At 40.0% G+C, this 27,304-nt stretch overlaps 1 protein-coding gene across 7 annotated transcripts in view; it reads left to right on the forward strand.

Annotated features, from left to right (window-relative positions):
- Positions 1-1,180: 1,180 nt before the first annotated feature.
- The window catches only part of STIM2 (stromal interaction molecule 2), a 76,688-nt gene continuing 50,564 nt past the window's right edge, over positions 1,181-27,304 (forward strand). For 2 of the 7 annotated variants that reach the window (XM_075148886.1, XM_075148892.1), the window contains exon 1: positions 1,185-1,503. In XM_075148886.1, coding sequence (XP_075004987.1) covers positions 1,308-1,503 — 196 coding nt within the window. In that variant the 5' untranslated portion in view covers positions 1,185-1,307. Of the gene's footprint in view, positions 1,504-12,802; positions 13,351-27,304 lie in introns of those variants that run through there. The other 5 variants (XM_075148889.1, XM_075148890.1, XM_075148888.1 and 2 more) reach the window with 5 other exon arrangements.

Consider the following 27,304-nt stretch of genomic DNA (forward strand, 5'->3'; position numbering starts at 1 on the left):
AAAAATATGTTTCAGCTGGGATGGAGTATGCACGTTAACTATGTTGCTAGAGAAATTACTGCTTGCTGCATTTAATAGTGCTATAATAATTCCACAGTTAGCTTTCTGGATTCTGCTGACCTGTGAAAGCAGCTCGTACCACTCCATTTTATGCTCCTGTCTTCTGTAGGCTTTACAAAGCAGGCAAAGGCTTTTCTGAAGACCCTCTCAAAACACTTCTGTTATTTCTTAGGTGATTGCAATAGTTACTAGTGAATGCAATGTTTATATACTATATATATATTTACATACTACCATCCATGCTGCATTGTTTTCTCTTGTATTGTGTATCTGAGGTATTAGATTGGATTTGGTCTTTGAAGCTGTGTTATTCTTGGTTAAATGACTCAAAACAGAGTGGTTGAAAATCCCACAGATTTGGACAGGACAAAGCACGACATAGATTTTATTCCCATTCAGTGGCTTGATGGAAACATTTTAAGCAAAAGTTTTTTGGTTTTGGGATTTTTTTGCAAAGGTCCTAAACACAATTAAATCAGGGTTTAATCTTTGCGAGGGCTTAGTTTTCCTGATTTCAGTTGTGTGGGATCAGATTTAAAACACCATTCTTTTTTTGTTTGTTTGTTTTGAAAGGGCTGTACACGCTGAACTGAAACTTTTCATACATTCCTTCCCTTTAGGAAGCTCTCCTCAGGTGACTGCATTTGTTGCAGTATTGATGTGACAAGGACGAATTTAACAAACTCACAGCTCTCATTTCTTTCCCCTGTAGGTAAACCGCCTTGTTTTAGGACGCTTTGCCTTTCCTGAATCCGGTCTTGACCCGAGGGCGCTTCAGCGCCCCGGGGCCCCGGCACACGTCGGCTGCCCGGCCGCCCTGCCGAGGGGGAGCTAAACCTCCGCAGGATTTCTGGGCAGGGCTGGCAGGCAGCCGGCCGAGCCCTGCCCGGCGCACCGGGAGGAGGTGCCGCCGCGGGAGCGCTTCATCGCCCCGGGCGGCCGGCAAGTTTTCCGCCATCCGACGGAGAAGACCTGCCAACCCGCTTCTTCCCTCGGCGCAATCCACCGCGCCCCGCCGCTACCGGCGGGCTCGACCGCGCTCCCCGCCGCTGGCCCGCCTCCCGCCCCCTCCCCGGTGACGTCACCGCGCGGTGACGTGTCGCCCGGGCGGCTCGGCGGCGGCCGCCGGAAGCGGCGGGAGGCAGCGTGGGGCCGGCGCCGAGGCGGGTTCGTGCCGCCGGAGCGGGCAGCGTCGCAGCTCCAGCCCCTTCCCTCCCTCCCTTCGCTTCGCTGCAGCAGCGGTACCGATGAGCGGGCTCCGAGCGCCCGGCGGGCGGGCGGCGGCGACGCCGGTGCCGACCTGCCTGCTTCTGCTGGGGCTGCTCCTGCCCGCCGCCGCCGGCGGGGGATGCGAGCTGGAGGCTGCGGACGTTGGCGGTGGCCGGCGGGGAGGACGGGGAGGCGCCGCCGCCTCTGCGGCGGAGACGGCGGCGGTTGTGACAGGTAACGGCTCCCGCGCGTGCCGCCACCGGCGGGGCGGGGGGAGCATCCCGCCGGCGGCGGGTCGGACGCCTTCCTGCCGGGGCCCTGCCCCGCCCGGCGGGGCCCGCCGTGCTCCTGGGCGCCTCCGAGCCGCCTCCCTCCGCCGCGGGGCCGGCCACGATGCGGCTCTGCAGAGGGCGCCGGTCCGGTCCGCAGGGGGTCGGCTGCGGCGGTGGCACTGCGGTACTGCCCCGGCGGGGGCTGCCGGCCGCCGGCCGCGCTGCCCCTCCCCGGGAAGGAGCCCGCCGCAGGATATGTGCAGGATCCTGTTGAATAGCGATATTGTTGAGATCCGGAGCCGCCGCTTCCGCGTCGGCTGCCGCGGTGCCGCCCGTGCGTGCGGGTGGGTGTCTCGGGCGCCGCCAGCCGCCTGCCGCGGCGCGGCCCCGGCCGTGAGGCGCCGTGCGCGCCCGCCTCGGCTCTCACAGCCGCAGGGCGCCTTCCAGGCGAGGTGCTGGGCGCCCTCCCGGCGGGCACGGGGGGCTGCAGCGGCCCCGGGGGAGGAGGGGAGGTGACCCGCCCCGCCGAACTTGCGGGTCCTGCTGTATGGCGGCACAGCTGGCTGCCACGCCGCCCAGGAGCCCGCTGCTGTGAACACAATGATGTGTCCATCCTGTGCCCTCAGAGGGATTTTAGTTCTCCAGAAAAGTGTGGAAAGCTTTTTCGCCTTCACTTAATTCTTTTAAAAGAAGTGGATATATTCATACTACTGTACATGTGGGAAACAGTAATGCCTGCAGTTAAAACCAGTAGTTGCACTGAAATATTTAAAATAATCTAATTTCAGCAGGCGTTGACGGTTCTGAATTGCTTATACACATTCTGAATCTGTCTTGTAATGAACAGTAGGAAGCTTTGTGGTCTTTAGACAGTTCACTTAGGAAGATGGGATTTCTATGTTAGGAAATACTCAAAAACATTTAGAAGGTTGTCATGTCTCGTAATGTGCTTTTCAAAAAGCTCTCTAATTGGAGAGAGGGTGCAGAAGGTGGAAGAGAGAAGAAAACAAAAACATACCCCTTCTGAATCAAAGTAGTGTGCATTTCTTATCAGAGAAAAACTTATGTTGCTTGAAATAGTATTGACATCCTGAGCTAAAATTGCTGAACTTCAGTGGATGAAACATGCGTGGGTTTCTTCTCAACGTAACACTTTAAAACCATGAATTTTAATTATAATTAATGGAACTTCAGCGGTATTCCTGAAATAACTCTGAGATAGAGATGCAAGGCTATGTGATCTAGTGATCTTGTTTGAGGACACGGCATTTCTGAAATCTAAATTGTCCAATCTGTTGGCTTGCCATATAAACTAAGGAAGTTGGAACATCCGCAGTCTGTGAAGCAGCAGTCATACCTCCCAAGGGTGTTGTGAAAATGCTGTATTGAAACAGCTTGCTTTTTTTTTTTTCTTTCAGACCTTAATTAATCTGGTTGTAGGTGGTATTAAATGGTTCTTGTTATGTATAGTGCTGATGCTGTCTACATTTCGTGCTTACTCGATTTTGATATGTCAGTCTGTATAGAAAAAAAGTAATTTTTTTTATATTTTATAGACTGTAAAAGTACTGAGATGCTTGTCAGCTGTCGTGGTGCCCCTCCTGCCCCACCAACAGTGAATCTGGTGAAGAATTACATTTATTTGAGAAATCTAACATGTTATAAGGGGATTTATTGCATTACATGACAGTTTGGCCTGGAAAATATGTATGGTTAAGAGCCATCTTAGAATCAGTTTTAATCTTTAGGAGGTTTTTAATATAGTTCCGTGTTCATCTGCTTGATAAATACTGTGTTTCAGTTGATCATGTAAGTTGTTTGCCTCTCTGGTAACTAACCCCCAAATAGTTTTAAGTTACTCTTTGCAAAGCTGGAAGAACTCTTGAAGGTTGGGAGAAAACCAGATGAGATGTTTGGGGGTGATTTTAGTTATATTATCTATCACTTTTTCCTTAAAATACAAAATTTGCAGATGTGCCATTGAGTTAGGAGGGATTGCCAACACTTGTCTGGAGAAGAATAGAATAAGCTTTTAATTCAGTCATTTTGATAGGTTTGAGAAGTACAATCCAGAAGATAAAAAGCTGCTAAGTATAAAATGCTGTGCTAGGAAGAGGCTATCAGATGCTCAAATAGAGGTGTATAGGCAGCACAGCTGTAGCAAATAATCCAGGAGTTCTAGTCACAAGTTGATCTGAATAAGCAACATCATGCACCTGGCAAAAGTGGGTGCCATCCTTGGATTTGTTGATCCAGTTTAAATTGCAGAAGGCTTTTATTTTTTTCTTTTTGATTGCACTTTTGTGTCTAGTCTTGAGTATTAAACAATCCAAAAAGTGCAGAGGAGAGTAGCAATGTGGATTGAGAGGCTCAGAACCTATGACTGATGCAAAAAAAAAAAAAAAAATTAAGGTATTGCTTTGTTTTGGGGGGTGGAAAAGGCTGTGGGAGGGGTGTGTATGTAACAAATAGTTCACAGAAGTGTATTGATTTTTTTTTAAAAACTTTTTCCATTTTCTCTGTGGTTAAGATGTAGGTTAAGAGGAAGTAAATTGTAGTGGGTGACATTCAGGTTAAATATAGGCTGGAAAGTTTTTACCTATAACAGTCAAATTATATAGATCGTTCAACAAGTTCCCACTATTGGAATCTTTTGTTGGGTTAGAGAAAAAGCTGGCAAAGATAATATAGACGCTTGACAGAAAAGGGATGTATGACGAATTTTAGGACTAGGAAGGGAGCCCAAGACGCTAGTCCTGCCATATTTCATCAGATATTCAGGAATTTACTTAATTGTTTATATAGGTTATCATTACTGTTGTCTTCCTGTGTATATGTGCCTTTTTAATGGTAATTTATAAATGATGGCTGTATATGTAACATCTGACACTGTGCTGAAGGTATTTAGTCACAGTTACGAAAATCAGATCAACAAAACTGTGTTTCCACTGGATAGAACACCATGAGGCTATTTTCTATTCATTCTGGCTCTGCTCGTTCACCACTTAATTTGGTAGAAAGTTTAAGGAACCTTCTGTTCTGAGCCCAAAGATAACACTGGGTTTTCACATTCACTTTATTCATTGACTTTTAATTAAGTTGCTTTGTAATTCTAGATAATTGTGGATTCTTTTCTTGTTTAAAAGTTTAAATTTAATCCATGATCATGGATTAATTTGGCTGCCTTTCAGGTGAGACAGAGAACCTGGATCTTTATTTGGCTAATAAATTTCTCTCAAATAATGGCTTATAATATTGAGCTAGACCATTTATAACTACAGCACTGCATTGTATTTACTGAAGAAACAATGGACAACATGATGTAACCTTTTCCTGAAAGTCATTCAAAGATTTTTTTCTTTTAATTGAGTTTCCATTCTGGAACTTATCCATCATCTTAACACTCTGAGCTCTTCAAATTAACCTGACTTCGGCATTTGAGAAGTGAGGATTTCTAGAAAAGATGTATTTTTAGCTGCAACTTCACAATTGGTTTAAGCCATTCTAATATGGGTGGTTGTTGAAGGGTGGCTTTCCTCTATGGAGTTGACCCCAGCTGGCCATGCAAGCAATATTGTTAGCAATAGAGAGCTAGTGGGAGTAGGCATGCTTATCCCAGTCCTTGCAACCCACAAGGAGAGAGGGAGTTCCTGCTCCCTTTCTACTTTGTACCCTCTTTGCCCCCAGTGTTGTGATGAGCCCTCTGTCTGTTGCGTTAGCTTGCAGGAATGTGAAAAGAAATGCAAGCAACAGAAAAACCGATGGATTTCTTATCAGAGTCTTTCCTGACGTGCTTTAAGCACTAGCACCAGTGCAAAGAAGAGAGAGGATGGAACTGTGCAGGTGGGGTCAGCAGTGCAGAAGAAGGGCCTGCCTGCTGTGATAGCATGAGCCTAGCTGTCCATAGAATTGCATCACTAAGGCAACTGAAACTGCATGGTGACCTTTTTGGGCTTGAACAGTCCATTTGGAAGTTGGTGGTTGTGTGTGAGACTTTACGTATGGTGGAGTAATACAAAGAGTGCAGTGATTTTGGTCACATAGCAAAATGATCTTTGCATGATTATTTTGGCGTGCGCTCGTCTTAAAAGGTTGTGAACTATAAGACTTCTGTCATTTCCTAGCAAACTGCTTTTTAAGCTAGTAGATTTCTCTAGTGATGAAAACTGAGTATTTCAGACTTCTTTTATTCCATTACTTCTATTTGTTTGTCTCTAAACTCTTCATGATCTGGTCTTACCATTTCTGTTGGGAGGACAGAAATTTTGAGTCCTTTCTCTACTAAAGGATGTCAACTTCAAGCTGTCATTTACGTTCTGTAGCATCTCAATGCAGTCATCAGTTCCTGAAGTCTAATTAGTTTGTGTTCTAGAGTTTCGTTAGGTTTTTAATTTCTTAACGTATTTTTTTATTTTTAGTGATAATGAATAGGAGAAACCCAGCAATGAAACCTTGTGCAACAAGGTTTCCAGGTTTTGGTAGCTCAATCAGCGTTGGTGAATTGTCGTAACTACAAGATATAGCTAAAACAGCTATAGTTGGCTGGATTTGTGGAGGTTTTCGAAACAGAGATTAAAAACCCGTCAACCAGGAAAAATCTTGGCCTTTATATAGGTGAGTGGCATTGGAATCGCAGTCAGAAATGAGATCTCAAGCACTTGTAACTTCCTTTGCCCGTAGCTGAGTATTTTTGCCTTACAGCCTTCCAGTGTTTTCATTTTAATTCTTCAGTGCTTCTGCTAGTGCATTCTGCACCTTCTGGTGTCATGTGAGCTGAAATTCTTATATCAGTATCATCCCTCCATCAGCAGGTTTTTGTGTTGCCCTTTCAGCTATAAGCTTTCTGAAGACAGCTCTGCTTTTCTGGGGACCTCCCACCAGATCCTGGCTAGCTGCTCCTACGCAAGTTGGGCATGACTCATTTTCTTCTAACTAACCTCAGTGATACTGATCTATCATAACTAGGTTGAGCTGCCATATATTTGTCAAAGGTGGACCAAATGACAGAGGCAGTTGATAAGATTTCCCATGGTGATACTATCACTATGAAAAACACTAAAAATGTAGTTTCCTTTTTTTGAAGTTTGTATGAAGTAAGCAATTTGATATCCTTTTAATTGATTTTTAGCTCGTGTGCTGTAACTTGTATGTCCTTTTTGTGTTTAATATCTGTTCTCAGTCAGCATCGGGGGAGAGGAACATATTGCAAAGAGCTGTGATGATGTGGGAAAGCTAGGAAAATTACTAGAAAATTACTAGTTTCTTTTTTTTTTTGTAATTTTTAATGCACTGTCAAAACCTCCTCACAAGTCAGAAGAGTATTATTTTACATAAGAGTTGACTCTAATTTACTGCAGAAATCCTGATGTATGAGGAGACTTCATTGGGATTAGTCTGTTACATCCTATCTGTGAAACTGGCTTTTTAAAAGGAGTTTCCTGTTTTTTACAGGAACTTGAGATGTTTCTCTTGACCACATATGGTGGGTGTTAAGAGTAAATAACCACTGTGTATGTTGTCCTAAAATAAGCACATACACATTTTACAAACCAAGGTGAGTTTCAAGTTGTTACATAAGTTTGTGTTATTCTGCCTTTGGATACTACTGAGTCTCTCCTGTTACTATGGAAACTATCTTTGCACCTCTGAAAGGGGGAGGGGGTGAATAAAATGATGATGCGTTGTTAAAATTTAGAATCAGCATAAACGGAATGTGATGATTGTCTGGGTACTATGCAATTTGCATGTTTACTTGATTTCTGTGAACACTTCAAACTTAACTGAAGAGAGTTTATTACTATATCTATCTTTTTTTTTTTCTTCTTTTTTTCCTTCTTCTGGACCTTGCTCCTTTTCCTTCCAATCCCAAAAGCATGGCATTTTTCAGAGACCTGTTATAGGAATCCTTAAGTCTGTATAATGAAAAGTACTCCAGAGTTTTAAATAAAATCTGTCTTGGAAATTGAAGATAATGTGCTTGTCAGAACAGTTATGAATTTGAGTTAACGGTACACATTTTAACAGAACTGTTGACTCATTAGAGTCAACAGAATTTGAATTAACAGGTAAGAACCACTGAACTTTTCTTTTAAATTTCATTCTTGTGGTCTCTAGCAAAGATTTTCAAGGATATCAGGAGAAAATTTCCTCTGTATGCAGTGTTAACTACTGCAGGTGAATCTTGCTTTTCTGGTGATCCCTGGACGCAGAGGTGGGAAGGAACCCATCACTGTTGCAGCTTGTGTTGCAAACCACAAGCAGCACCACAGAAACTTGTGCAAATCGGAATGGTTGTTGAGACTACGTGGATTGTGTTAAGCTTTAACTATTGTAGTAGCTCAGAATTTATAGGAATGCAAAGATAACTTTGATCCTTTTCCTCTAGGCAATGTTTTCTGTTTCCTACCTTTTCTTCTGCATCATGAGGCATTTAAAAACTGTCAGCAGCCCAGCCCTCCAGTACTGTCTCCAGTTAAAATTTTTAATACCTCATTTTTTTTCTTGTGTACTTTGTTTCTGTGGTTATTGTTCATTTGTAAGAAATTGTCATGTGCTCGGCTTCTAAAACCGAGGTGAGCAATAATCAGTAGTTTATCTGAACCTATTTAAAGCTGTGTTTGAAAGCAAACAAACCTTGTGGTAAAGTATTAATTTAAACAAGTTTTTGTTGAATAAAAATTTGGTGAAGACATTTTGGATTTCTAAGCTCAGTGTAGTTTCTCCTTAAAATGGGAAACTTTCCATACATTGAGGTGTAATATGAATGCTCTTTCTCACTTTGTGGTTTACAATAAAGGAAGGGGTTAGTTGTATGTAATTATTAAGCACATGTAGCAATGTTACACAGATAAAGGAACAGTTTTTTTCAGTTCCATCAAGTGACTGTGTGAACTGAATTAGTTAAATATGTTATTTAGAAAGGAAGTTTTCACACAAACATTATTTTGTTCTTAATAGTAAATAACTCCTCGAGGCTCCCATTGAGATTGGTCGTCAGTAACTCCTGAATGATTCGTGTTTTTTTTTCTGTATGTGTAGCATTTGATGAATCACCTCTTTTTTTTTTTAGATCTACACTACAGTCTCTGTTTACATGTTGAAATATGTTCAGTGATTTTACTTGAAATGCATTTCTCCCTCCTACCCCCACTAGATGCAGTAAGCAGGTGAATTTTCTGTTTGTATGCCTAGATCTAAAGCAAATAAAAGGAATAAATCTTATGTTGTTTCTCTCTAGTTATAATCTGAAAATGACAAGCTTGATTAGCTTTTCCTCAATTTGAAATGCTACCCAGAATTTTTATTTAAAGAACAACAAGCAAGAAGTATTATACTGTTAACAAATAAACAAAATCACTCAAACCATGTGGTCTATGATGATTTTGAAGTAAATATGAAAGGTAATTACTCTGAGTAGGAGACTTCCTTCTACTGTAGTTTTAATCCTAGATTGCTATATATAGAAGGTTGCAGGATAACTTCTTTCTGTAACATTGTATGCTTGTATGAAAAACACTGTTGGCTTAAGTTATTTTCATTGCCTAAAGACTTACAAATGATTTTGAAGTGAAAATGAAATTACTTTTTTAGTGCTAAGTATTGTTTACTGTTTTACTAAATATGAAAATTAGACCATATAATATCACGTAGCTCCAATACTTATACCAATGATGTGGCAGGAACGGAGAATGTATTTATATCCTTTCCTACTTGTGATTTGTGGTTGCAAATGAAATGCATCAAGACAGCTCTGTCTTCCCCAGAGTATATTTTTAATTTTTTTTTGAAAGACTTAACTTTGCCAATATTTTTTGGAACCTGGCTGCCTCGATCTCTTCGCTCCTACCTGGTTCATGTTCCCTGAATATATCTACTGAAACAGAAGAATCCATGTTTTGGAGTGAAACCTTTGTTTCGGAGTTAATTTGGTTTTTACCAGTTGTTTTATTGTAAGAGGGAGTTCATGTCTCAAAACTAAAATCACTTGCCTGGCATAACTATTTACTTGTATAAAGCAAAACTGAGGAAATGTGATTTTATTAATACAGGATAATGAAGAAACGTCCCATTCTGATTCAGCTGTACGTGTTTGAAAGAAAAAAACCAAAACACCTATCTGAGCTCTAAATGCATCCAATTTGACTACTTTTAAACTTTGTTATAAAGGAATCCAAGTAAAACTGGTTTGTTTCCTTTATTAAGTAAACATCCTTCCTAAGAAACTATGCATCTGTGATGTGTTTCTTTTTTGTTAGAGAAACAGACACTTGTTTTATGTTGCCTCATGTCTGTTTATAGTATCCTATGAACAGTAGTCAAGGCTCTAATTTCTCTTGATGTTGACGAGTGGTAAGACTTCCTTATTTCGACAAAATGGAGGCTCTGTACACAACACAACCTTGGCTGTGATCAGGTCCAGAGAAATTGCTGTTTCCTTGCGAAAGAGTGGTAAACAATCACAGGAAAAATCTTACCTTAATGGGAAGAAAAAGGATGCATCTTCACGGTACTAGGTGGTTACAAATGGAGCATTATACTACTTATCTTAGAAGTGAGTGGAAGTTTGACATGTAGCAGGATGATGAAGGGGGACTCAATGTAAACAGCTGTTGCCTGCAGAGAGATCTGATGATATTTCATGATATTGACAGTGATGAGATGGTAGTGTCGAAGTGCAAAGAAGTCGGGCAGGGAGAGAAAGGAGGAAGGAGCTTATTTTATTCAGTACTTAGAATCATAGAATCATAGAATCATACAGGTTGGAAAAGACCTCTAAGATCATCGTGTCCAACCGTCAACCCAACACCACCATGCCCACTACACCATGTCCCTAAGGGCCTCATCTACACGTCTTTTAAATACCTCCAGGGATGGTGACTCCACCACTTCCCTGGGCAGCCTGTTCCAAGGCCTGACCACTCTTTCAGTAAAGAAATTTTTCCTAATGTTCAATCTAAACCTCCCTTGGCACAACTTGAGGCCATTTCCTCTTGTCCTATCGCTAGTTACTTGGGAGAAGAGACCAACACCCACCTCGCTACACCCTCCTTTCAGGTAGTTGTAGAGTGCGATGAGGTCTCCCCTCAGCCTCCTCTTCTCCAGGCTAAACAACCCCAGTTCCCTCAGCCGCTCCTCATAAGACTTGTGCTCCAGGCCCTTCACCAGCTTCGTTGCCCTCCTCTGGACGCGCTCCAGCACCTCCATGTCCTTCTTGTAGTGAGGGGCCCAAAACTGGACACAGTATTCGAGGTGCGGCCTCACCAGTGCCGAGTACAGGGGCACGATCACCTCCCTATTCCTGCTGGCCACACTATTTCTGATACAGGCCAGGATGCCGTTGGCCTTCTTGGCCACCTGAGCACACTGCCGGCTCATGTTCAGCCGGCTGTCAACCAGTACCCCCAGGTCCTTTTCCTCTGGGCAGCTTTCCAGCCACTCTTCCCCAAGCCTGTAGCGTTGCCTGGGGTTGTTGTGGCCGAAGTGCAGGACCCGGCACTTGGCCTTGTTGAACCTCAACAACAGTACTTACATACTGTTAAGTGTATACTTGGACTGGATTTAACTGAATAATTGAAGCTTTGATGAGCTGTTATACTTGAGATTTTTGGGAGTAATAGTGGGTTGTTCTTTGGAAAAAGCCTGGTTGTTGGTCAGGAAGAAATACTACAAATTATGAAGAAAGGAAAATAGTACACTAATCGTTGTCTCTTGAAAGGATATGTAAAACTAGAAAAAGTTTGAATAAAGCTTGCCAATGCTTTTGTATATAAGTTTTTGTGTATGAACAGAAACTAGGACTTCTTGGTTTTAAAAGACCTGCCCTGTGGCCATAGTTCTTAGGAAGCTAAAGCCAATGTATGTTGGCAGCTGTGGTTTAGGCCTTCAGCCTGTCCTCTTCCCCATGCTGAGCTATTGCAGTTTAGTTGTTGGGTTCATTTTCTGCTGGAATAATTTGCTGAAATTGGCTAAGCAAATGTGGGATGAACCCTGGGCTGGAAGCAAGGAAGGCCAAGGAGGTGGAGGGAGGGATGGATGGAAAAGCACTGTGGCAGCCAGGTGGGTTTCAGGTCTTAGGAGGTGATAGTGAGGATGTGGTAGACCTCTTTGAAATCATGAGTATTATAAAGGAGGCAACTGTAGGAAGACTGGTAGTTATTTTCATGCTATGAGACCTGGGGGCATTCATTGAAAATCAGAAGAAGGTTTAAAAATAGATATATCCCCCCGCTTCCCATTTTCCTGGGGGAAAGGGGAGAGCACACCTGCGTGAACAGGTAGAATTAAACTAGGAAACTCATTGCAGTGGATGGTTTTGCAAACCAAAAATGTGTTGTGTTAGGGAAAAATTGTTCTTGCCATCACCCTTTGTACTGCACCATCTGCTGCTAAGTGGTGCTGCTCAAGGTTGAACTAGATGGATACCTTTGAGTCAGTGTGGCCAATTCATATGTTTTTGCTAGTCTTCTGTAAAACTGCAAGGTACGGTTGTGTTGAGACAAGACAGTTTGACAAATACTTGCTGTTTTCCATTTCAGTTTTGGCTTTGTGCAAATGTTTAAAGTGACTGCTAATGTAGAAAGAATAAGGGTAAAATGGTTAAAGGAGAATGTCATAATGGTGTAGTAAGCTGCATCATAATTTATATGATAAGTTTTTTGGGGGTGTTACTAAGTGGGGGTTTTCAACTTGAGGACTGGCAAAACTTTTGGCACTGGCTCACTTTGTAAATTGATTTTATTGAACTGTGTTTCTTCTGTTGATTTGTATTGGTTTGCAGTCTCCTAAATGGTATCCTAAGGCTGAAATTTCTTTCCTGCCAAAAGTTAGTAAAATTACAATGACTTTCTTGTTTTTGATTTTTTTTTTACCACTTCTACTTTTCTATGCCCAAAATGCTATCAGCAGCAGATTAACATTCTTACAGAAGCCAAAGAACAAGACAGCCATTGTCTTGTTACCCAAATTATTGCATTTATTCTTTAAATATGAAAGTAGTAGTTGATTATTCATTTGAATATAATTTTTTGAAGTTTTAGCACAAGTGTTTTAATAAGTGCATCTTTAATTTTAGTCATTCCTTGTTCTGATACTGTATTTTTTGGGTCTATGAAGTGTTTGAGAAGACTTTACGCAGAGGACTAAGCATACCAACTGAAGATACTGAGTTTTCAGAATCCTATAATATTGTTAACCTGCTTAAAGTCTAGATGTAGTGCCTTGCTATCTATGAAAGAACCAGTCTATAGTCTTTTATCTTCAGATTTGACTGTGGGTGAAGTGAAGATTTTAGGCAGCTGTAGTGTTTTAGGTAGTAGTGTGACAATTTTGAAGATAAATCAACCTGTTGCTGAAGATCAGTCAACCCAATTTGCTTTGGAAAATGGACTTTCACTCTGTAGCTCCTACCAGGCCACTCTCATTTGCAGGATGTTGAGCAAAAATAACTTCAAATAACTTTCAGACTTTGTGGCCTCTTGTGTCTTTTTTTAGTGTGTGTGTTTTTTTTTTTTCTCCAAAAGGTTTCTAAGGCTTATTGGAATGAAAATGATTGTTTCACTGCTTCTTATACGATTGTGAATACTTTAAGTGAAACTATCTGGTCTTGCCATGGGTTCTGCTCTGAAAACTGACTGCAGAAATTTTTCGTGAATGTGTCTAGTTCAGTTTGCCTTTTTCAAATTTTTTTTGGTGTACGAAGTAAAAATGAAAGTGGAAATGAAACACTCTGCTAGTAGCAAGGACATTTTGCACATGAAAATTAAGAGAAGTACAGTGTTGGAAGGAGTAAAAATTCAGCTTGCTTTTCCAGGTCTGTGCTATATTCTCAATGATTATAAAGGACAAGCTTAATTCTGGTCTGTTTATTGGGAGTGTAGTAAGAGACTTGTTAGAAGCAGGAAGGAACATGTATTTCGCTATCAAGACCAAGCTATAATTATGTTTTCCTTGGCAAGTTTTGCGTTCAGAATTTTGGTGAAGACAGACTTAAATATAAAGTTCTCTGGCACTTTCTGCATGCAGATAAGAATTGGAAACTGTAAACTGCTGTGGAAACCAGCGTATGTCCTGGGATCACCACGGAGGCTGCCATTTGTACAACTGCTTGGATATTTCACAGAGCTCCGTTTCTTTGGCTAGGTAGTGAATCTAAGATCAGAACTTGAATATAGAGCATTCTGTATTGTGTGGAACTGAAGCATGTAAGGCATTTCTCTTAAGTACTTTGCTTAACCCCAGGGTTGCTGGATACCTAGTGAAGAGCATACTTCCTGGATATTTTCTTAATGTTAGTATGTGGAATAAGTGTAAGTTAGAGACTTGGTAGAGGGTGAATTGTGACATTCATACTGGTGGCAAGTACAGGTGCCAACACTAATAATGAAGTTCTCAAAGTATTGCAGTTTTAAGTGCTAGGGCGAAGTAAATACTGTATTTTTCCTGTGCATCTTGTCCAGAAGTTTTAAGTAGCCTGTTACATTTGCATGAATAATGAGCCTTTAGCTCTGACACGTTCACTTGTTGTATGAAATAGCCTCATCTGATGGTCTTGGATTTCTCACTTAGAAATATTTTTGAACTTGCTTTCTCCTTAGCCTATCTCAAACTTCTGTTAAACACAGATTACTTCAAAGTGCAAGTTGTAATTAGTTGGTTTGTTAAACATGCAAACCCCCTTGATTTTACTGATTGCATGTTAGTCATTTTCTGTTTACTAATTGAAATGGATATCAAGTTTAATTGTAATGAAAGCAACTTCAATTATTTCTTTCTTAACCTAAAAGATTTTAAAGATAACTGGGTATACCTAGATATCTGAATATGGGTTAAATACTTCTACTGTCAGAAATTATATTTTATTTTTGTTAAGGTGCCTTCATCCAGAGGATGACTTTCAGGCATCCTCCAGCTCTTGTCTGGTTGTCATTCCTTTCAGAGGAAGTAGGGAAATAACTATTTGCATTTGGCAGGGCAGGCAGAAAGCTTTGCTGTTGGCCTCAACGCTGCTTCCAGAAGGGGTTGAACATGTGGAATGGTTACTGGTGGGGTACAGGGCCCAGAATGGAGGGCAGCAGCCAGCCCAAGCAGCAGCTGTTGCTGCCCACACTGGATATTTCCAGCAGTGAGCCTGCGTCCTTCTCCTTGGCTTTTCTGCCTGGCTGTTGCTCATGCCAAGGCTATTGTTGTTACACTGGACTTCGAGAATGCAGCATCATTTGGGAGCTGGTGTTTCAGACCATGCAAACTTCAAGATGTAACGGGAAAAGCATATTTAGGTAGCTATTACTATGCACAGTTTCCTGCTTCACCTATTCATTATTTTCATTTGTTGTTTAACACTGTTGAGTTCGTAGGGCCCTGAGGTGTTAAAGTGCTTACCCATGGTGTTACTTGATCAGAAGCTTTAAGGATGGGATTCATTTCACATCTCTTGAGGTGTCAGCATCTGAGCTAGGAATCTGGGCTCCTTCTATAACAGAGTAAACTTGTTTTGCCATGAGGTAGAAAGCCCTGTTCGGACACATGGATCAAACCAGTAACTCTACTTGCTGTGTCAGTTAGATTTCTGTTGAGTGTGAAGAGGATACTTACTTCAGGTATAAGGGGGAAAAAATGTTGCTCTCCTGGCTTTATATGAGAACTGTTCTAGGAGCAGTTTAAGGAGCCTCTAACCTGTTTAGATATAAACTTATAAATGTAAACTGTTTAGATATAAACTTAAACACTTTCTGAGTTAGGTATTTTTGCTGTGTTTCTTTAATGTGTTTAAGTTTTTTGAATGCTACAGAATGAATAATTACTGCTCAGGTTGGATATTAATTTGGTATTTATGTTCACAGTGCTTCTTAAGTGCACTAAAGTTTTGTTTTCTATGTCGTTTAGCTTTAAAATGTTGCAGGATTAGGTTTCAGCCAATCAGTAATACTACCTAGGAAGCTATAATTAATATGTTATTCAGGGAGGGCAGGTGGTGTTAACTCCTTCTCCCCATCTTTGATAGCCTTGTTAGCCATAATTTATTACTTTCAGAAGGTTTGAGACTTCTTAGTAGATTACTTATTTATTAGAAAAGATGATCTATGCTTGAATTCAATTCAGCTTTTGAACTGTTTTACAGACTTCATCTGAATGGTTGGGTTGCAGTGTAAGGAAATTAATTTTTGTTAGGATGTAATGTTTCAGAATGTATTTTGTAGGATTCTTTTAAATGTCTTATCTGTTGAGTCATGCTGTTGCATTTGTCTTGCCTTGCCTCCTCCACCCCAACAAATCCTGTGCATGTTTGGTATCTTCTGATTGTGTACCCCAACCTCCTTAACAGGCCTTCTCACCTCATTTGTTTCACTACTTTTTTTTTTGCTCCAGTTTAAGAATGGGAAAGGAATACTGAAAAGCTAAATAATTCCATTCTCTATTGCCAAACTTTTGATGCAGGAATTGTGTGGGTCTTGTAAAATGCTGGGTACAACAGAACATAACTGAAAATGCTGTGTAGGTTCCAGAAGGAATTTCCATGCTTTGCTATATTTGTTTGTTTGTTTGTTTGTGGCTATAAGGTGCTCAGCTGGTTTTAGACCTATCCGCCGATGTTCATAAGGAGTACCAGAAGTAGAGAGTAGACTGCCATTAGTTAATGTGGTTCTGAAACTCTTAACAGAAATATTTTAGATCTGTAGATAAGACTGAAGCGCAGCTATGGAAAAAGGACAGAACAATTCCAGCTCTGCATTAATTGCATGTGGGAACTTCAAGTAACACTTTGTACTTCATAGCAGAATGTTGTGCTAAATTAGAAATTGTGATATTCTCGCCCACAATTGTTCAGTATCATGCAACTGTGATTGGTTTAGTCACAAGCAAAATACTGGTCTGCCTACTCTGTCTTTGCAAGCATTGGAGTTGCTCTTAGTGGTTCATTACTATTCATACATGTTTTGCAGTAGGAAGGATGAGAGTTGTGGGCAATGTCTTTTTTTCTGATGGCATAGACTTGTCTTTGAAAGATACCAGAGAGACAGAGAAAACCCAAAATCTTAAGCACGTTTAGTGACATGTAATTGCAGCTTGTTAGGAGGCTACAGTTGTCCTCTGTTTAAGGATCTTTCATTAGTCGTTCAGAATATCTGATAGGATTCTCCTGAGTTTCTATTCCCTTCTTGGGCTGACATTGGAATCTGCAGAGAACTCTTACCTGTTATATCTGACTAATGTAAGTTGCAATAAATCAACATTTATGGTTAAATTCTGTACTGTACTTCTAAGCACAGCTGAATGGCTTCTAGAAATATGCAGGGTAACTTTATATGCAAATTTTTAAATATATAATATATTTAGAAGTAGTGATTTGTCTAGTATAGAATGACTTATTCTGTCATGTAATTTTTGTAATTAATGTCTTTTTTTTTTCCCTTGAGCAAAACTCTGGCTTCGGATGCCTGTCCAACATTATCTTCACTTTTGGTCACACCTGTTATTTACCTCCTTAGTTGAATGTCCAATGGAACTTGCTAAGCAATGTGTTCGAAAGGAAAAAAAAAAATACAGAAGTAGATTTCTCTGCAGCTTTTGCTTTTATGTTGTTTATAAGGTGGTTCAGTTCAGATAGGGGGTGAATGATATAAGTACTTGATAAATCTGGAGTTTGTTCTTAATTAATAAATGTGGTGCAAAGCCATTTAGATTACTTAAGGCCTTATTACTGTTTGAATTTGTTTTGATTTTTTGTTTTTTTTTTTTTTCTGCCCAATTAATGAATGCCTGTATCATTGCATTCAGAGTTGATCCCATTAATTTTGGGAATGATTTTTGTGTTCAGTTGAACACACTTAATATATGCAAAAGGACTTTATATGTGGTATTATAGCGTTAATATCTCCTCTGAACTGGGACCTTACTTGTTTATAGTAATGCTAGTGAATAACTGAATATTCCATGAATATGAAATATTCCATTATTAACAGTAGCGTAGTCAGCTTTCAGCAAAAGGTGTGTCAAAACTAACTCCTCCGTTTTGACCACGCACCTGCTTCGTGTAATGTTTAATGTGCCAACCAGCTGTCACTGTTGCCCAACCAGATTGTAGAAAGAAGAGAAGAAATAGGAAAATGGGAGGCAAATAAGAGTAATTAATGAGAGGTTGCCAGTACGGCCTCATGAATGAACAGAAGATGGATGCTGGCTGAATGTTTGTAGAGAAACTAAATAAAAGTTTCCAGTGAAATGAGGGATGGGCCAGGGGAAAGCTCTGTCAAGGGAGAGTAATGAGGATTGTGTGTGCTGCACAATGCATTGTAAAAATGCTGCATCTGTCCAGAAAAAAATACCTTGGCATTAATGGCATTTAGACATACAAGTCATTAGGATAGCAGTGGTGACAGACTTGTTTTGTGTAGTGTTTAAAGGGTTGCATATGCAGTTCCTAGCAGTAAACAAGTTGGGGAAGCTGGGAAATGTTGCTTTGGATTATTCCTTGTCTCTCATTCTTTTGGTGTGTTTGTTCATGTAAGTAAAAAATATTTTGTCATAGCCATTTAAGAAACAAGTATAAAGCAAAACAGAAATGCTAAATTAAGACACATCTTTAATTATATCGTTTATTTTTATACGAGAAATGTGATTCTGAAATTTTCCACTCTGAGGGTGCCTGGCAGGTTACAGTGTGTATTTCTTTATTTCACTCATGGCATACTCTCTTACATACTTTTGTTATGTGACTGGAAGTTGTTAGCTAATTCATTGATAAAACACCTTTTATTTTTAGAGTAGGATTTAGTAATTAGTTTACTTTTTAAAAAAACTTGGTTTAGCAGAATTTGTGTTAGTGTATGCATGAGAACTGATTGTACGAAAATTAGTACTACTGAAATTATACTGCAAGAAACCCTGAAGGCTTTTTTCACTTTTTTGCAAGTAATTTTGCCTTACTTATGAGTACTTTGTTACTTCCGAAGACTTGGATAACAGACAAGGAGGATTGTATGCATGTATCATATTCTTGTTACCTAATTTTTTAAAAGAATTAATGGAATCAACTTTTGGATGTGACCGTAGATCTTTACAGACCACTGAAGTATTGTATTCAGAATAAAGTGATCGTGGGCGATATTTTTACTGCTTTTATAAAAGAGCAAACTTGCATTTCTACAGAGCATCTATCACTGTCGTCTGTTATTCAGAACCATTTTGCTAAAATTTCACTTCCTGATAGGGGAGAGGATTCAATTATCGTGGCATCAACTTTTACTAAAACACTGGTGTCTGCTTCTTTAAGAGAAAAGCCATGTGTATTACCCATGGTGTTGGAATGTGGAAATCTGTGGAGGCTCTTTAAGAATATAGGAATTTCAGTTGTTTCCAGAGGCGGCTCTTTCAGACTGTCATAACTGTGTATTACACCATGTAAAGGCAGGTTGGTGGGGTTTTTTTGTGTGTTTAGCTAGTAGCTTTTCAAAATACTATCAGTTGGAATTACGCTTATTCTGTTTGGAGATGAGCAGAACAGCACACAGTACTCGAGCAAGGAAGGTGTAATTACCTCTGCATTTCTCTGTTTAGTAACTTTTAATAGCTGCTTATTAAGCAAATAACTTAATGGAGTTAACACCAATTAGCAATCTTTCTGGTAAGAAATTCTCTGCTAAAAACATTCCAATGTGTATAATTATCTCAGGTGACTTACTGCACAGATCAGCAATGGTCTCCACAGCTCGGGCTTGGATTTCTCTTCAAATTGTCGTATATGACATTTGCTGTTAGCACACTTTACTTCGTCAACAGCAAAATTCAGTAGGAAGGAAGAAGATTATTATGCTCAGTATCATTTCTGCAATTGATCTTGTAGCTATTCAGCATTGGCGGGGGAAAAGGGAAGTCTCAGTTTTTGTTTTGGGTATAAACTGAGAAAGTCTCTGAGTATAAAAGATTTGCTCTATACATGGTGTTTAATAGTTCTCTGCTGCATTTGTATCCTGTCTCTGAAAAGTTGTTTTTTGTTTGGTTTTACATGTTGTACTATTTCTTCTACTGAGTACAACAGCTTATGAGAAGGATTTTGTAAGATTTATTGGCTGTTGAATTTGACTTCAGGTAAAATACTAGGTTACCTTCAAGAAACAAAGTCAACATTTTCCAGGCAGAACTGAATGTAGCTGTTTTTCTCCTAGAACATGTTTATGCAATATTTATTGTATTGATAAGGGAGGAGAAAACTCAAGGCACTCTGCTAGGCTGAGTAAAAGGAAGACATTAAGGGGAAGTGTAGTTGTTGCTTATTTTGTAAACCTTTTATGTTAAACAGCCAACAAATGGAGGACATTCTATCAGGAACCTATTGGCTGTCTGTGACCAAGCATTCCTATCGATCCAAACTGAAATGAACACGGCAAAATTTTCTTGATTTCTGCTAATAAAATGTTTTACCTACCAAATGATGAATACTACCACCTTTTCTGGAGTAATTCCTATTAAGAAGCAACATTTTATTTACATATTGTATAAATTTACATATTGTGCATGTTTATGCATAAACCTTCTTTGATAATGTTGCTTAGATTCTAGTGAGTTACAGTATCTCCAATTCAATATGTAATTATGGGAAAGTTATTTCCTTTAGTTTCATCGCATTTCTTGTCTCTCTTCTTTTCCATAACAGAAGGGAAAGTATCTTTAAAAAAAAACAAACCAAAACACCCCCCCCCCCAAAAAAAAACCCCAACAAACCAAACCAAAACCAACCATATATAAACAAAACACTTCCCCCACCCCACCCCCCCCCCCAAAGCCAACAAACCAAACCAAAACCAACCATATATAAACACATGTTTTCATAATGCAAAAATGAAATTCTGTTGTTGCTTTTTGGGAAAACAAGAACACATAGGGAAATGTTTAGAGGTTTTTCTTTGTTATACTGTGATCTGGTTTATTGGAGGAATGTTGTAGGTGGGATAAACGAGTGGTGAGACTTTGATATACTTCTCGTCTTTTTAACAAGAATGCCCCCAGCATCTTTCACCAGAAATATTAATTTGGGACAAAAGAACACAACCACCATTTTGAAGTGAAAGATAAATGTATGATGGACCAAGTTTTATGGTTTGAGGGAATACTTTACTGAGATCTCCGAGTTAGTGTGAACTTTATCTAGGAATCTGCACAGCACCAGCCAGTCCTAACTGCCCACACTCAGAAGAGCTTGAAAGGCAGGGCTTTTTAGTTCATGTACAACATTTAAACAGATGAACTACCACAGCAAGACAGCTTTAAGTATCACTCTGGCATTTCTGCCCTTGTGTTCATCAGTGCCTCTGATGGCATAAGAATGTTCCTCTATCAACAGTGTTGGCATGCTTATCCCGATTTAAGATGATCTTCCTTTACAATGAGTGGCAATCTCTTTGTAGAAACTTGTCTTTGTCCCTGTGATGACATTTCCTTCATTCTTCTCTCTGCAATGTCCTATTTGAAGAAATAGTTTTCAGAAATTAAAACAAAACAAAACAAAAAAATTGGTTCTTAACATTGTTTGGAGCAGTGTGTATGCATGCAAAAACTACTTTGGCTGATTCAGTGGAAAAACCCCTAACTGATCAACAACGTCTGGTTATGCATATCTGCCATTCTGTTGCTGATAAAATGAGAAACTAACCAGAATGAACCACTGTAGCATTGCTGGCGGTGGGAAGGGTAAACAGAAATAAATTGTTAATGTTGCTTTTACAAAAAAAAAAGTAGTAGTTTTAGAAAGTGGAGAACTGAATTTTTAGAAGGAAGAGGGAAATAGCGGTCTTTGTAATCAAGTAAGAGAACTGATAGGTCGCTACGTGTGACATAAGTGATATTTATGGTTTAAAAAAAGATTAGGAAGATGCAGTAAGAAGATGGATTTGATATCAGAACGTCAAAATTATCTGACAATTGTTTGATAACACCCCTTTCACAGATAAGGAGATTGATGAGAAACTGGAATAAAAACCTTGTGACTGGAAATGAACCATGGAAGACTTTGAGAGAAGACCTGGAAACGGAAGAACAAAATAGGGAATAGCTATGTGTGTGTGGAGGGAGAAGTGACACAAATGGGAAAAGCAGCAACCTAATTTATTGTAGGAACTGACAGCACTGAAAGCAGAAGGTGACATGTTGTAGTCAGTTGTCTACTAATTTTTGAATATTAAACTTGTGTGTAGTAGGAATAAGCACTGTGTGCTTCCCCTGTTACCCTGATTTACATTATAATACTTGTCGGTAGCTGTAGCTATCTGGCAGTATATGTAGCATCTTGTAAACTTATTTTTGTGCTAGATCACAAGTTGAGTGGAGTGCTAAATATTTCTGTAGCTTGTTCAAATCATGCTGTTTTCCTGGCTGTGAATTGAGCATGCAAAACCACAGGCTGGTGGTTCTAGCCATGGACTGCTCAGTGATGTGCTAAAAGTGATTATGTTCGCTTTGCAAGCCCTGCCTGGGGCGTTTGCAGGCAGAGTTAAATATTTGCACCCATACAGAAAATCTCAAGACTGACTTATGAAATCAGCTTTCCATTGTTGTCTTGATTAGTTAATGACATACCGCAGAGGCTGCAGCTTCAGCTTGCACTGAGCTTGTGCTGCAGTTTGTTCTTCTGTCTCATGCTCATGCAAGGGACCTTGGGGTGGCTGGGCAGTGGAGCTTTGATCGGAGAAGGGAAGATGCTAATGGAAAGAGGTAGGTTTTTGAGTCAGTTTGCAATCTCAGAGGTGACAGGAAGACACGATGCAACAGACATGGCTGAATGTTTGGCCTGATTTCCTTGTTTCTGTTTGAAACCTCTCTGAGGTGTGGCTTCTCTCAGCCACATGTTCATGTGGGTGGATAATTCTCTAGACTACAGAAACTGATTAATCAAACTAATGTACAGTGTGCAGGCAGAGCTGGGATGGCACTGTAAGGTTTGGATCAAGATGCTGGGGGTGACTGAACAAATTCTGGACTCTGGCATTTTTTTGAAGGAAAATGTAATACGAAAATGTTGCCCAGGTTTGTTGTTTTTAAATTGCCATTTGGCTTAATTTGGACAAGGTTGCAAACCGTTCTCAAATTCTTCCTCCCTTGTGGGTTTGACTGGGCTACTGTAGGTGTTTTTCTCAAGTAGGTCAATGGGCCTGTGCTCAGTTATTGGTATATGAACTTGGCATATATTAATGTTTATTATGTAGCAATATCTATGGGATTAAAAACAAAAGTATTGTGAGAAAAGGTAAATCTTCAGAGGCCATTTGTATCAAGATGTCCCTGTGAAAAACTGCATCTAAAATCCTGCTTGTCTTCGTTTTAATTTTATCTAGTTGCTTGCCTTTTGTTACTTTAACAATTATGTACACACTTACTTGGCTTCATGAGTGTGCTGTTTTTTGTGCATACACAGAAGTATACAATTCTGACAAATGCTGATGTAATTTGAAAAGTGCAAGTGGGTGTTTAAGCATGTAAAAGATTATCTCCTTTTATGACAACCCTCACCCTCTTACTGTCTCTCTCTTGAAGTTGTTTCAAATTAGCCTGCAGGTAGAAAGCCCTTTAAGGTCAGAAAAGGGTGTGCCTTGTATTCATTTAAGGAGTTTAAAAAAATATATATATTTGATGTTGCATATTATAGACAGTGGGCAGGAATTACTTGTTGCTTGTTTTTAGAATAAATGTAATACTTGCTTTTAGAGTAAAAGTATGTGAAAATGCATATTCTGGAGCTGGGTATTTCATTTGTCATGACAGAATTCTGTCGTCATTTGAAAAATTGTACTTGGCTCTCAACTTTCCTGTTATCAAAGTTGGGGTTGTTTTCTGTTTGTTTGACAATTTCTGTAAGTTTTTGGCGTTCTGTACTTGGAATAGTAGATACTTAATTTTTGCCTCAGTCTAGTAGACTTGCAGCCTTGTCTATGGCTTTAAAATAGTGGTGTAATACTTATTTTAATTACTAAGCTAGAAGAATTCTGTTCTATTAATCAGGCTTTACTACAACCGATAATCCTTTGTAAGGGATCAGTAAATCAATAGCCATGTGATCTTGTATGAAACAAGGGAGTTTAAAGAACTCCTGTGTTTAAGTTTGTTTATTAAAACTTGGGTTGAAATAATTACACTTTTTAAGAAAAACAACAAAGAATCTTTTATACAGTACAGAGATTAAATTTTACTGCCAGTAATTTACATTACCTACTGACTTTTATATTCTCAAAATTTGTAGATTAAAAAAAAAAAAGCCCAATGAAACTTGCAATTGTTTACACCAGTAAACTTAGTAAACTTAAATAATGTCTGATACATTGATTTTTACATGTTAGTTTGCAGCTTGAGACTGATTAAGTACTGTTACTTAAAAATGTTAATAGCTTTATTCTGTTTACTAGGTAAGCTATTCCTGGCAAGTGTTAGAGAAAAGGTTTTAGTTAATTGCTTTAAAGCCCACCTTTCAATAAATAATGCTCAAGTTCAGTGTGCAGTTACATGGAACAGCTGATGCTGTTCAGAAAAGATTGGAATGAATTCTTGTTAGAGTGTTCTGTTTAAGCCCTGAATTTGCTTCAGGGTTTGCACCTTCTGTAAGGTGCTGCTGCAGGTAGTTACACACAAATGAGCTCTGAGCTTAGTATTTTTCCTGTTGAGGTAGAACTTCTTTCAGTTTAAGAACTGAACTGTATTGGAATAGATTTGGGTACCTTTTCAGGGTGTTGGTTGCATTGATCCTGCATGTCTCCTTAATTTCACTTCAATTTATCTGATTTTGGTTGCTTCTCTGTATTAGTGCATTTCATATATGCAATCATTTCTACAGCTTTCCAATCAAAATATGGGTAAAGTCAAAAGTTACAAATAATTATTTTTTGTTAATATATTGAATGCTTTTGAAGGTGCTTTTGTTACACTGCTCTAAGTAGATCAATAAAACTGATGGTTTACTATTTTATCTCCTTTTCTACCATTTCCACACTCTTCTCTTTCCCTTCCCCCTGCTGTTGACTGCAACTTAGCTAACAGCATCTTGAATCTTATTTTTGATCAAGATTGCAGTTGTAGTGCAGTAACTTATGTAACGCTTCTCATAAATTACTTCTTTCTGTTCATGAAAACAGTGAAAGCATTTTGAAACAACCCTGCCTTTTCTCTTTTTCCCTTCTCCTTCTGTGTAGGAAAACTGATAATCCTTCTCAAAATCTTTAGATTTAAACTTGTGTAAATGTCAATAAAGACATTAAACTTCTTTTTTTCAGGTATTCATCCGCAGAGAATCTCAAATGTCTCAATTTTTAAATCGCTGAAAGGAAAAGTGAGGCTCCTAGAGAAGCTGGCGGCTCACGGCCTAGACAGGTGCACTCTTCGCTGGGTAAAAAACTGGCTGGACGGCCGAGCCCAGAGAGTTGTGGTGAACGGAGTTAAATCCAGTTGGCGGCCGGTCACGAGCGGTGTTCCCCAGGGCTCAGTGCTGGGGCCGGTCCTGTTCAGTATCTTTATCAATGATCTGGATGAGGGGATCGAGTGCTCCCTCAGTAAGTTTGCAGATGACACCAAGCTGGGCGGGAGTGTTGATCTGCTGGAGGGTAGGAAGGCTCTGCAGAGGGACCTGGACAGGCTGGATTGATGGGCCGAGGCCAACTGTATGAGGTTCAACAAGACCAAGTGCCGGGTCCTGCACTTCGGCCACAACAACCCCAGGCAACGCTACAGGCTTGGGGAAGAGTGGCTGGAAAGCTGCCCGGAGGAAAAGGACCTGGGGGTGCTGGTTGACAGCCGGCTGAACATGAGCCGGCAGTGTGCTCAGGTGGCCAAGAAGGCCAATGGCATCCTGGCCTGTATCAGAAATAGTGTGGCCAGCAGGAGCAGGGAGGTGATCGTGCCCCTGTACTCGGCACTGGTGAGGCCGCACCTCAAATACTGTGTTCAGTTTTGGGCCCCTCGCTACAAGAAGGACATTGAGGTGCTGGAGCGTGTCCAGAGAAGGGCAACGAAGCTGGTGAAGGGCCTGGAGCACAAGTCTTATGAGGAGCGTCTGAGGGAACTGGGACTGTTTAGCCTGGAGAAGAGGAGGCTGAGGGGAGACCTCATCGTGCTCTACAACTACCTGAAAGGAGGTTGTAGCGAGGTGGGTGTTGGTCTCTTCTCCCAAGTAACTAGTGATAGGATGAGAGGAAATGGCCTCAAGTTGCGCCAGGGGAGGTTTAGATTGGACATGAGGAGAAATTTCTTTACTGAAAGAGTGGTCAGGCCTTGGAACAGGCTGCCCAGGGAAGTGGTGGAGTCACCTCCCCTGGAAGTATTTAAAAGACGTGTAGATGAGGCGCTTAGGGACATGGTGTAGTGGGCATGGTGGTGTTGGGTTGACGGTTGGACTCGATGATGTTAGAGGTCTTTTCCAACCTAAATTGGATTCTATGATTCTTACCAAAACAACAGTGAATCTTTTTGGAGCTTTAGAAAACTAACAGTGTCAGAAAGTTTCTTTGCTATAGCTGTGGCACGAAGGTGTAGACTTTTGCAATAGCTATCTCACTTAAAAGTATGGGTTGTCATTTATTTGGCGCTAGACGTGGCCATGTAAAGTAGAATTTTAGCTTTTTTGCCTTCATAAGGTTGTGCGTACAAAATGTCTCCTAATATAAAAAGTATTTCTTACGGAACTACAAGATGCAAAGCAATGTTATACAACATAGTGTAGCTTTAAAAAAACCTCATTCTTGAACGAACATGCCTATTCTAGTTGTGATGAATTCTTTCTTCCGAATGGTTATCACCCTATTTTCAAGCTCTGGGCTTCTACAGACATACAATTCCTGACACCCTGTTCTCTTTATTGTCTTTCAGTATGCCTTAAGTTCTGCTAAAACTCATCTGTTCAATATATACAATGTATTGGTTTGAATTGCTGTGATGGTAAAAACATACAGATTTTGCAAAGGCATTCCTAAGGAGAAGTTCATTTGTATGCATGAATACAAACATTCTTCACTATTGACATGAGGAATACATATGCACATTGAAAGGTAGTAAAACTTGTGCACAGATGTCAATGCTGTAAGATCCCATTTGGGATTTGATCAGGATTTTCCAAGGGTTTCTTTAGGCTTGCCTTGTTTGTTCTTCTGTTTGTTATTAGATATTTACTTAATACTTTGGGATGTAAATGTGGTGGGTCAGCAACTTCTTCACAACAGCATGCTTCCTAGGAGTGTCCTAGGAACGTATGACGAGGATACAATTAACATTTCATAAATTAGTATGACTACTGGTATTACATTTTTATTTGTATTTATGAATTGGAGCCCTCAGTATCGGGGGCAGTTGTTATTCTAGATATGCCTTTCAAAAGAGATGATAGAGATGCTGTTTGAAAGGGACCACTGGATGTCAAACTTGTGCTTTGAGCAAGAATGCCACCATCGCAAGAACAGGCCATCTGGCCAGCTCCTGAAAGCCTCTAAAGGTGAAGACTCCACATCCTCTGAGTAGCCTGTCGTAGTGCTGCAATGCCCTCTTAGCAAAAAAGGGTTTCCTGATGTCTAACCTGACTCTCCCAGTGCATAATATGACTGTTGCCCCATGTTATATCGTTTGCCTCTGCTGAGGAAGGTTTGCCATCTGCTGTCAAGTAGTTAGTGGCAGGCTACTATTAGATCACCTTAGCCTCCTCTTCACAAGACTAAACAAGCCCAGCTTTCTGAAATTCAGTGATCTTCTTGAAATTATGTAGGATTGAAACTTTGTTTTCTTTTAATCCTAATAAAATTGAA

This window comes from Calonectris borealis, chromosome 4, assembly GCF_964195595.1.
Source record: "Calonectris borealis chromosome 4, bCalBor7.hap1.2, whole genome shotgun sequence".
NCBI classification, from domain to species: domain Eukaryota; kingdom Metazoa; phylum Chordata; class Aves; order Procellariiformes; family Procellariidae; genus Calonectris; species Calonectris borealis.